This window comes from Nyctereutes procyonoides, unplaced genomic scaffold, assembly GCF_905146905.1.
Source record: "Nyctereutes procyonoides isolate TBG_1078 unplaced genomic scaffold, NYPRO_anot_genome, whole genome shotgun sequence".
NCBI lineage: Eukaryota > Metazoa > Chordata > Mammalia > Carnivora > Canidae > Nyctereutes > Nyctereutes procyonoides.
This window is the reverse complement of record NW_026575112.1, coordinates 444,529-457,213: the sequence shown is the minus strand read 5'-3', so window position 1 is coordinate 457,213 and position 12,685 is coordinate 444,529. Positions and strand designations below refer to the sequence as shown.

Here is a 12,685-nt window from a genome sequence, read left to right as displayed (position 1 = left end):
CTTTGCTGCAAACTGTATGACCTTCGGGAGGGTATAGGTCAGCTGTTTCTCAAGTTTTCTCATCTGTAAAAAGATACTAAATTATTTAGTTTGCAGGTCACGATACATATTAAATAAGATAATGTACACAAAACTTCTAACTCTTTGTAGCCACTTAATATCATGTGCTTGCTGCTATCATAGCTTTCCTTTTCAAGCTTAGCATTTATAACACTGTTCTTAGTGGATGTACCGTACTTTATGTTTTGGAACTGTATTACAGTTGAAGAATTGACAATTTTAGTCTTCCAGATTGGTCTATTTTGTTAAAATTGATGGTCCATATTTTTGTCTATCTAGTCCTTATTTCTTAAAGTGAAATTAGCTAGATATAAACAATTATTTTTCATTTCCTTAAATATTAGTTGGTGGAAGCCTGTTTGAAGAGTATGTTGGAAGAAGTAAACTCCATGGGTTTTTTCTTCCATCCCTCAAGTTCCCTAGAGTGAAGTAGGTAATTGCTCTACTGAGACATTATTTGGATTAAAGTATGCCTTCATCCACAAGCCACCTTCTTGCACTACAAATAAAATCAGAGAAATTATAAGAAAAATTTTATGGACAAAATCATTAGAGGAAATGTAAGTAAACATACTGCTATTTTACTGACATGCTCAAAGAACAATGTAATGACAGGTATGCATTTTTTAAGATGCCTGATACCATAAAATATTGGGATGGTCAGAAAGGTCCACCCCATGTAACACACTGAAATTAAATCTAACATCCCTTATTGTACTCCTTTGGGAATATTTTAAGATTAAATAATTTTTACATTGTTTTTCTCATTTAAATGTATCCCAATTTTTTGATATGCTTATGGTTGCTCCCATTTTAAAAAATTGCATGCACATACATAAAAAGGAATTTAACACACATTCTACAAACTAGGACTAGTACTCAGGTATGTAATTTTTATTATACTACTTTCAGATTTTTTAATTCCTATATTCATTCATCTTTGAGGATTTTAACATGATGAAATATGAAACCAGGTGGGAGAAGGAGAAAATTTAGCAATAACTAACTGGAAATTAACTCAATTATCTCAGTCATTGGCATAAATTTTTAACATGACAAATTTAGCCAACAACATAATAAAATAATTTCTTTAATTTATGCAGGGCAGTGCATCCACTTGAACCTAACTTCCAGGACCATCACCACCTATTCCTTCACTCCCAAGGATCTCAACATACTTTCTTAAGAAACAAACACAAGGATACATAGGGTATATTCTCTTTTCAAAAATACTACCTTTAAATCCTATAAATAAACTCTAAAATGCCAGGGTTTCCATCAGATTTAAATTTATATAGGACTCAGATGAAAAATGTGACTGAGGCAACCATGTTTATTTTGATGGGCTTCACAGATGATTTTGAGATGCAGGTCTTCCTATTTTTACTATTTCTAGCAATCTATCTTTTTACTCTGATAGGAAACTTGGGACTGGTTATATTGGTCATGGGGGAATCTCGGCTCCACAACCCCATGTATTATTTTTGAGCGTTTTATCATTCCTGGATGCCTGCTATTCTTCAGTTGTCACCCCAAAAATGTTGGTCAATTTCCTAGCAGAGGATAAACCCATTTCCTATCTCGGATGTGCAGCACAGATGCTTCTCTTCGTTACTTTTGGAACCACAGAATGCTTTCTCTTGGCTGCCATGGCTTATGACCGCTATGTAGCAATCTACAACCCTCTCCTGTATTCCGTGAGCATGTCACCCAGGGTCTATGTGCCACTCATCGTTGCTTCCTATGTTGGTGGCATTTTGCATGCTTCTGTACACACAGTGGCCACGTTCAGCCTATCCTTCTGTGCATCCAATGAAATTAGACATGTCTTTTGTGACATCCCTCCACTACTTGCCATTTCGTGTTCTGACACCCACACAAACCAGCTGCTGCTCTTCTACTTCGTGGGCTCTATTGAGATAGTCACTATCCTCATTGTTCTGATCTCTTATGGTTTCATTCTCTTGGCCATTCTGAACATCCATTCTGCCGAGGGGAGGTGGAAAGTCTTTTCTACATGTGGTTCTCACCTAACTGGAGTGTCAATTTATCATGGAACCATCCTTTTCATGTATGTCAGACCAAGTTCCAGCTATGCCCTGGACCATGATATGATAGTGTCAATATTTTACACGATTGTGATTCCCATGCTGAATCCCATCATCTACAGTTTAAGGAACAAAGATGTAAAAGCGGCAATGAAGAAATTGTTTGGTAAAAATTGGTGTATCAATAAAGTACACTTTTCACATTGACCACTAAATTAAGAAAAAATAAGAATAGTATTATCGTCTTAATATTAAAATGATAAAAATATTTTGTTTTATTTGTATATTTTCATTCTTGTTAGGTACTTTTATATAAAGATGATAGGCCTCCACCTTTGCAGTTTTTATACATGCAGAAAAACTGTCAGTTTGCTCCCTAATACATTCTGAAATACATAAAAGCACATACACACACACACACATATATATAATACACACACACACACACACACACACCTCTGCTGATAGTGATGGTCTTAGTTTGCTAAGAATGCCATAACAAAGTGCCACAGACTTCTGGCACAACAGAAATTTATTTGTTACAGAATCTATAAGTCTGAAGGCAAAGGCAGGATGAGTTTGTTCTAAGGCCTCCCTCCTTCACTTGCAGATGGCAGTTTTCTTGTTTTTGTTTTTTTGTTTAATAGCAGTCTTTTCTTTCTGTTTCCACATGGTCATTCCTCTCTGTGCTTCTGTGCTATGATCTCTTTTTATGACATCAGTCATATTAGATTAGGGTCCTCTTCGAAGGTCCTATTGCCAAATAAAGTCATATTCTGAGTATGGGGATATGGATATTGGTATATATATATATATATATATGTGTGTGTGTGTACATGTGCACACTTGTATAGATTTATTTCATATAAATATATTTACACATACACATATATTTATTATATGTAAGTATGTCTATACATGCAGAGTCACATATGCATATGATCTTTACTTTAAAATGTGTAGTATTACCTTTCATCCTCATATGAGTCAAACTCAGTCTCCTATAGTTACAATTCTTAAAACATTTCTAATTACATCTGACTAATTTGTGTAAATACCACCCAATTGATAGCAAAATCACAGCTCAGATAATCCCAAGCCACTTCCCTAGGGTCACTGGCATCTGACTCCTGATAAAAGCACTCTACTCCATCCTTAAATCTTTGCATTGGCAGCAGGGACCATAGATAGTATATTTAAATTTCCGGTGTCACTACCAGACTGCGTGTAAGAGTGCATCTCTCCCCCTTTTCTTATTTCAAAGTGTGGAAATTAAGTCCATGTTTTTTTCCTCACAGAATACAGAAGGTAGGCATTAGCACAGATCAAGGTCATAGTTAAACTCAAGAATGACAAAACACAGGCACAATGCAGGGAATAAGATACAGCTGGCTGTTATGCTCAGCCCCAGTCCATCTTTATGAGGTTTCCTGTTAACGTGGTACACTTAGCTTTGGCCCTGCTTTATTTTGACCACCACCACCCTGTGACACCCTTACAGATGCCACCACTCCTCAGTGCCCAGACCCAAGAACCGAGGTACAGAAAAGCATCCTGACTATTCTCATGTTTAGCACTGCTTCCAATACACCTCATTTCCATTGCAAGGACATGTGTCCTTCAAAGTTAATTAATTTTTAATTAATTGTTAAGTAGTTGTGGTTTTCCATCCCTGCCTCCTTCATTTTCTTATCATTATTATTATTTATTTTTAAGTGTTAAATCCCTTTGGTTCCAATAGGATGATCTCCTTAGAAGTAGAGTACAACTTAAGGATATTTCCCTAAAGTGGGATTGTTTAGTTTAAATAACACCTAATTATACAAATATAAATAATCTCTTACAACAACATATATTACACACACACACACACACATCATATTTCTGCATATTTTTTCTTCTGTTTGGAAGGCTTTCCTGGCTGCCATTCACATGACTCCTTTTTAAAAATGTTTTTTCTTAGTGAGAATTTCATTGACTACATTATAATAAGTACAATTTACTTCCATTGGCTAGCCTCATTTTCTTTGTATATGATTTATTGCCTGATCAATTTTCCAGATACATATGTTCGGAATATTGTCTGATACATATTGTTGCTGAATAAATATTCCTTAAATGAATACATATTTTACATAAGAAACTGTCAAAAACATTTTTCAACTCAATGAAGGGATGCTTGTGAAACAAGATAGAATCTTCCATTTAAATATTAGTTACTGTTTTAGATTTTCTAGTTTATTTTTTCCTTTAACATAGGTTTTTAAAATTTAAAAAGGGAATTACCCTACGACCCAGAAATTGCACTACTAGATATTCACCCAAAGTTTACAAAAATAGAGAATCAAAGAACATCTATAGCAACATTATCCATACTAGCCAAACTACAGAAATAGCCCATATGTCCATCAGCAGGTGAATGGATAAATAAGATGTGAAATATTACTCAGTCATCAAAATAGAATGAAATCTTGCATTTGCAACAACATGAATGGAGCTAGAGGGGATTATGCTAAATGAAATAAGTCAGTCAGAGAAAGACAAATACCATATGATTTCATTCATACGTGGAATTTAAGAAACAAAACAGATGAACATAGGAGAAGGAAAAAGAAGAGAGAGAGAGAGATTGAGAGAGAAAGAGAGAGAGAGAAAGAGGGAGAGAAGTAAACCATAAGAGACTCTTAAATATAGAGAACAAACTGAGGGGTGATGGAGGCAGGCAGGTGGGGGATAGGCTAGATAGGGGATGGGTATTAAGGAGGGCATTTATTGTGATGAGCACTGGGTGTTATATGTAAGTGATGAATCACTAAATTCTACTCTTGAAACTAATTTTACTACATATTAACTAACTAGAATTTCAATAAAAACTTGAAAAGAAAAAAATAAATACAATATTTCTTCTTCCTAATGATCTACTCTTTTTTAGCTTTCTCATTTGGGTACAATTTTCCAATGAATAGTGTGTCTGTGGAATCACACATACTTTAGTCATAATTTTATTATCAATATTTCTGATTTTTCCCATTTCTTTTTGACTTAGGAATATCTTAGTAACATTAAAAGTGCTTAAGTGGAATAGTTTGAGAGTCTTTAAAATGTGTTATTCATTTCCAAATAAAATTGAATTTCTTAAAATGCTCTTTATTCAGATTTTAATTTTCACTAATATATGGATGTTTTCAGAAATGCTGCCCCTATACTTATAAAAAGAGAGAATTGTCAAAGTCAAAGCTTTATACATACTTACCTACAAAAGCAATCTTATTGAATGTTTAAGCCTTTATGTCCTAATTAATGTTTTTTTTTCAGTGAAAATATTTAATAGAAGTGTACTTAGTTTCCTAAAGTTATCAGGCTTCTTTTCATTTCTCTCTTTGCATCTCCTGTACAAGAAGTTTCCAGTCTGGGATGTGTGGCTTCATTTCTGTTTGCATAGGTAACATTCACTCTGGAGTTTCAGAGCCCAAGTGGAGGCATCCAACTTCAGAGACCATGGGATGTGGTTACCCCCAGAATGGCAGGCTCAAAGCAGCAATCAGAACAGCCTTACTCATTTACAAAAATGGCCCTGGCAAATTGATCATTGTATTTCTAGAAGTGAAATAGATGATAAATACTAAATTCTGAATTTATTTGTATAAGCATACAACTTCTGGGTTAAGTGAACAAAAGTCTAACTTGAATCATAAAAACAGAGTCACTTGTCCCTCAGTCAACTGGTGAACTCTGGGAGCTTATAGTCCTAGAACCTCTTGAGTGATGGGAGGCCAGATAGCCTTGAGGGAGGACCCCATTATACTACCTGGAATTTGAACTATTAACCTTTCTCCAAGCCTTCTCCAGAGGGACTCTGGACCTTTACCAGGGTAACTGTGCATTGGTGAAAAGGAAACAACCAGACCCTTGAGAACAACTGGGCACTAGTTCTGGACTGATAATGATTCCAGAAGACCCAAAACATTGCTGTGTGTTTGTGTGCTTGTGGCCCTACAGTCAGGGGTTTGTGGAGGTCAGTTGGTCAGTGGAGTTGGACTTCTGGCCCATCTCACAGTGAATCCTGTGTGTTCCTGGAATATCCTGTGGTTATTTCTCCAGTTCCAGAATGTCTAATTGGGATAGAATTCAGCCCCTTGGAGAATCACCACATAGGTTCCCTGACCTGTAGAGTAAGGGTTATCATGATGGAAAAAAACAACTGGGAGCAACTATAACTTCCCCTACCAAAAAAAAAAAAAAAACAAAAAAAAAACAGTACACTATAATCAATATTGCATTTTGAAGGGAAATGAGAGATTAGTTCCACCATTAGTTCCACTTGAAGAATGCAAGAGGGGTGGTTCTATTATATATCCCCATTCACATCTCCTTTTTGGCCTGGGCAGAAAACTGATAGGTTTTTGAGAATGACAGAGAATTATCATAAGCTTAACTAAGTAATTATTCCCATCGTTGCTCTTGGACAAGATGTGGTTTCATTGCCTGAGCAAATTAACACATACATGGTACCTGGTGTGCAGCTATTGATCTGGAAAGTGCTTTTTTCTTCATCCAGTTTCATAAAGTTTACCAAAAACAGTTTTCTCTGAGCTAGTAAAGCCAACAAACTTCATTGTTCTAGCTTGGCTCTACAGCTTATGTCATAATTTGATTCACGGGTATTTGATTGCCCTTTCCTTCCATAAGATATCACCTAGATCCAGTACATTTATGACATTATACTTATTGGACTTAATGAGTGAAAAGTAGCAACTACTCTAGACATATGTGTAAGATATTTACATGACATGAGTAGGGAAATTAACAAAAATTTGAGGACTTTCTGCTTTAGTGAAATTTCTCAAAGTACAGTGGTATGAGGCATGTCAAATATCCTTTCTAAGGTCAAGGAAAGTTTATTGCATCTAGTCACTTTTATAACAAAAAAGTCACAGTAGTGGACTTCTTCCTTGAAGGCAGTATATTCCTCATTTTGTTGTGTTACCCCAGCCATATACTTCTGACCTAAAAAAAGTTGATGGTTTTTGAGGAGGTTCATGATAGAAGAGGGCTCTGCAACAGGTTCACAATGCTGTGGAACCTTCTTTTCCACTTGGGCCATATGATCTAGTAGGTCTGTTGGTACTTGGAGTGACAGTGGTACAGAAGGATGCTGTTTGGAGCTATTGGTTGGCCCCTGTTGAGGAATCACCATATAGAACTTTAGCATTGTGAAGCAAAGCTCTCCCATCTTCCACAGATTATTATTTTTCTTTTGTAAAACAGATTTTAACCTGCCACTAGGTATTAGTAGAGACCGAACACTTTAGCATGGCCACTAATTTACCACCACAGCGGAGTTCCCCATTCAAAGCCTGGTATTTTCTGACCCAACCATTGATAAATTTGGGCATACTCAGCTGCCCTCCATCATGAAATGGAAGGGTTATATACAAAATTGTGCCTGAGCAGACCTTGAAGGTCCAGGTAAGTTACATGAGGAAGTGATCCAAATACCAGAGGTCCACAATTCTTCTATCTCTTAGCCTGAATATGTGGCTTCTGTGGAGCTTGCTATGATTATTTGACAGAGGGAGAGAAGACTCAGGCTTAGTTTACAAATGATTCTGGATGACATGCAGGCACCACCGGGAAGTGGACAGCTGCAACAATATAGCCTCTTTCTGTGATATCCCTGAAAGACTGCAGTGAAGAAAAATCCTCCCAGTGGGAAGAACCTCGAGCAGTATAACCAGATGTTTATTTTGCTGGGAAAGAGAAATAGCCAGATGTGCAACTACATACTGATTCATGTTCTGTGGCCAGTGGTTTGGATGGATAGTCAGGGACTTGGAAAGTACATGATTGAAAAACTGGTGTCCAGAAGGCTGATCAAGATGTATGTGGATAGATCTCCCTTTCTGTGTTAAACATGTGAGAATATTTGAGTCCTTTGCCAATGCCCACCAAAGATTGACCTCAGCAGAGGATTTTCACGATCAGGTGGATCAGGTGATTCATTCTATTGATGTTGTCATTCATCTTATTTCACTAGCCACCCCTCTTATCAAGCAATGGGTTCATGAAGTGACTGCAGCAGCAAGGATGAGGTTTGTGTGAGCTCAGCCACATAGACCCCCTTACAAAAGGAGATTTACTTGTCTGAACCCGTTGCTGACCACCCAATCTGCCAGGGGCAGAGATGAAAATTTAGGCCCCAGTATGGCATCATTACCTGGTTTGATCTGCTAGCTACCTCATGGCAGGTTATGTACATTGTACCACTTCCATCATTAGAGGGAAATTTTGAGACTGGTTATATTGGTCATGGGTGATTCTCGGCTCCACAACCCCATGTATTATTTTCTGAGCGTTTTATCATTCCTGGATGCCTGCTATTCTTCAGTTGTCACCCCAAAAATGTTGGTCAATTTCCTAGCAGAGGATAAACCCATTTCCTATCTCGGATGTGCAGCACAGATGCTTCTCTTCGTTACTTTTGGAACCACAGAATGCTTTCTCTTGGCTGCCATGGCTTATGACCGCTATGTAGCAATCTACAACCCTCTCCTGTATTCCGTGAGCATGTCACCCAGGGTCTATGTGCCACTCATCGTTGCTTCCTATGTTGGTGGCATTTTGCATGCTTCTGTACACACAGTGGCCACGTTCAGCCTATCCTTCTGTGCATCCAATGAAATTAGACATGTCTTTTGTGACATCCCTCCACTACTTGCCATTTCTTGTTCTGACACCCACACAAGCCATATATACATACATACATACATATATATACACACACATATATATATAAAGCATGTGTGTTTAATATATATAATGTATATATATATGAAGTCTATACAATGTACATACATCTTATATACACATCTATTCATATAATTAACCAGTTGTTGCTTTTCTCTAAACTCTACTTTTGTCTTTCCTGAGCCTTAAGTATACTATCAATGAATGTTACTATCTAATACATATCAGTATAACTTTTGGAATTTCAGAATGGATCTTATCATTTCTATGACTGGACAGTAATAGAGGGAGGGAAAGATTATAATAACGAAATAAAAATAATAATTTTTATTATATAAAAGTCATGGCCATAAGCCTAGATGGATGTTACTCTGAAAGCACATGGAAAGTAAATGAAATAACTTAGGGATGTCTTGCACAGGGACCCTAGAATGGAGAAATATCCTCATAATGAGTGTGAAAGACTTTCTATGACCAGTGAGATGATATGCTAATCTATGCAATCCTGAGGATAAGCTGTTGTAGTAGTAGTGAGTGAAAATTCCACAGTGATTGACAATAATAATACACTTACATCAACAAATATTTACTATGAATCAATTTGAACACAGTAAAAGTACAGAGATGACACAAAAGATCTATATTTGTAAAATTCTGTATTGGAGGGCTGAATAATGGTTTATTTGGAAATATGCTAGGATGTACAAACAGCACTATTCACTGAAACCAAGATACTTTCTTTAGTTTCTAAGCACAGAGACATAAATTGATAAGCAACACTTTGCAGATTTACTCAATGCTAATTATGTGTTTTACTTAAGAACCAATTTCTCATAAACAATTTCTTCATCGCCTCTTTTACATCTTTGTTCCTTAAACTGTAGATGATGGGATTCAGCATGGGAATCACAATCGTGTAAAATATTGACACTATCATATCATGGTCCAGGGCATAGCTGGAACTTGGTCTGACATACATGAAAAGGATGGTTCCATGATAAATTGACACTCCAGTTAGGTGAGAACCACATGTAGAAAAGACTTTCCGCCTCCCCTCGGCAGAATGGATGTTCAGAATGGCCAAGAGAATGAAACCATAGGAGATCAGAACAATGAGGATAGTGACTATCTCAATAGAGCCCACGAAGTAGAAGAGCAGCAGCTGGTTTGTGTGGGTGTCAGAACACGAAATGGCAAGTAGTGGAGGGATGTCACAAAAGACATGTCTAATTTCATTGGATGCACAGAAGGATAGGCTGAACGTGGCCACTGTGTGTACAGAAGCATGCAAAATGCCACCAACATAGGAAGCAACGATGAGTGGCACATAGACCCTGGGTGACATGCTCACGGAATACAGGAGAGGGTTGTAGATTGCTACATAGCGGTCATAAGCCATGGCAGCCAAGAGAAAGCATTCTGTGGTTCCAAAAGTAACGAAGAGAAGCATCTGTGCTGCACATCCGAGATAGGAAATGGATTTATCCTCTGCTAGGAAATTGACCAACATTTTTGGGGTGACAACTGAAGAATAGCAGGCATCCAGGAATGATAAAACGCTCAGAAAATAATACATGGGGTTGTGGAGCCGAGAATCCCCCATGACCAATATAACCAGTCCCAAGTTTCCTATCAGAGTAAAAAGATAGATTGCTAGAAATAGTAAAAATAGGAAGACCTGCATCTCAAAATCATCTGTGAAGCCCATCAATATAAACATGGTGGCCTCAGTCACATTTTTCATCTGAATCCTGTATAAATCTAAATCTGATGGAAATCCTGGCATTTTACTTTTTATTTATAGGTACTAAAGGCAGTATCTTGTGAAAATAGGGTCCACCCAATTCTATCTTCATATTTGTTTCTTAGCAGGGTATAATGATTTCCTTGGCAGTGATAAAATAGGCAGTGATAAAGACGTTGGTCCCACATGGTTGCATTTTGCTGTCAAATAAAATAAATGATTTTATTCAGCCATTGATTATATTTATCAAGCCAAAAATATCCTTTTAAATGGCTTATTGTCTAATTCATTTTCTGTTCAACTCTTTACTGTATTTTTGCATATCACATAATCTTAAAATTTGGAATGATAAATAAACTTAGGAAATATTTAAGTCTCAAAATATTATGGTGGAAAGCACACATCTGAGTACTAGTTCTGGATTTTCTATAGTATGTAAGAAAGTCCTTTTTAAAATATTTTTAAACATTAAAATGGGAGCAAATACACTTCCATCACAAGCTTGGGTTGAATTTAAATGAGAAATACCACGGGTGCCTGGGTGGCTCAGTTGGTTGAGCATCGAACTTTTGGTTTTGGCTCCGATCAGGATCTCATGGGTAGTGGGATGCAGCCCTCCACTGTGCTCTGTGCTCAGTGGGGAGTCTGCTGGTAGATTGGCTCCCTCCACCCCTCTCCTAGTCAGGCAGGACTGCTCTCTCTCTCTCTCTCTTTCAAATAAATAAATAAATAAATAAATAAATAAATAAATAAATAATTTAAAAAATAAATAAATGAGGGACGCCTGGGTGGCTCAGCAGTTGAACATCTGCCTTTGGCTCAGGGTGTGATCCTGGAGTCCTGGGATCAAGCCCCACATTGGGCTCCCTGCATGGAGCCTGCTTCTACCTCTGCCTGTGTCTCTGCCTCTCTCTGTGTCTCTCATAAATGAATGAATGAATGAATGAATGAGAAATACAATGGAGATTATTTAATTTTAACATATTTCTGATGCCTAGGAAATGGAATAAGTTAGACATATCAACTTAAATACAAGGCTACCTTTTCTTTTTTCTTTTTTAATTTTTATTTATTTATGATAGTCACAGAGAGAGAGAGAGAGAGAGGCAGAGACACAAGCAGAGGGAGAAGCAGGCTCCATGCACCGAGAGCCCGACGTGGGACTCAATCCTGGGTCTTCAGGATCGCGCTCTGGGTCAAAGGCAGGCGCTAAACCGCTGCGCCACCCAGGGATCCCCCAAGGCTACCTTTTCCACCAAAACCATTTACATGTTTTTTTTACATTTATCTGGCAATTATCCTGTTCCGTTAGTTTCCATCTGCATCAGTGATGAACAGAATAGCAGACAATATTCTGCAGAGAGATATACCTTATTTGTAGATAAAAACAAGCAGTGTTATTTTCTTCAATTTTTTAAATTTTTCCTCAAAATGCATATCATTAAGTTGTTCATTTTGGCCTCTAGCCTATCATAGTGTTATTTTTTTTCAAATTTTACCTTAATGACAATCTGAGATGTTTTTCAATTTATGTGATTATTTCTACAAAATCCCTTTTTTTAGATGTATTTCTATCAAAAAAGAAATCTTGACCATTTTTTTTTTTAATTTTAGAAAGAGAGCACAGTCAGGGGAGGGGCAGAGAGAGAAACAGACTCTCTGCTGAGCAAGGAGGCACATGTGGGGCTTGATGTGGGGCTCGATCCCAGGACTCCAGGATCACGACCTGAGCCAAAGGCAGATGCTAAACCAATTGAGCCACTCAGGTGTTCCAATCCTGGCCACTTTTAAAAATATATCATAGCTGCTTAAGGAGTTTCTAAAATAACTGTGAGATTAATGTCATCTGATAGTAGATTATTATACAGAATTGTTTCTGAAGTTTTTGCTAACAGAGTAAAATCACTATATTTGCCATAAAATATTTTGTTGTTATTTTTTATGTCATCATACTATTTCTTATTAAGTGAAGTATGAATGAAAGAAACTTAAATGTTAAAGAGGCAACTGTATCCGGACTAAATCTTTTATTGAAACCCGATTAATTACTGGATCCATCATATTTAGGGGTAGATTTCAGTATATT

General features: G+C 37.1%; 2 protein-coding genes across 2 annotated transcripts; one reads left to right on the top strand and one right to left on the bottom strand.

Moving 5' to 3' along the window:
- The first annotated feature begins 1,323 nt into the window (after positions 1-1,323).
- On the top strand, positions 1,324-2,315 carry LOC129514904 (olfactory receptor 5T1-like). The gene is given in 2 exon segments (XM_055333592.1): positions 1,324-1,543; positions 1,546-2,315. Coding segments are annotated over 2 exon segments (990 nt in total).
- Positions 2,316-9,654: 7,339 nt separating this feature from the next.
- LOC129514902 (olfactory receptor 5T1-like) lies at positions 9,655-10,641 on the bottom strand. The gene has a single exon (XM_055333591.1). The coding sequence runs from the start codon at positions 10,639-10,641 to the stop codon at positions 9,655-9,657; it is 987 nt and encodes a 328-aa protein (XP_055189566.1).
- Between the last annotated feature and the right edge of the window lie 2,044 nt (positions 10,642-12,685).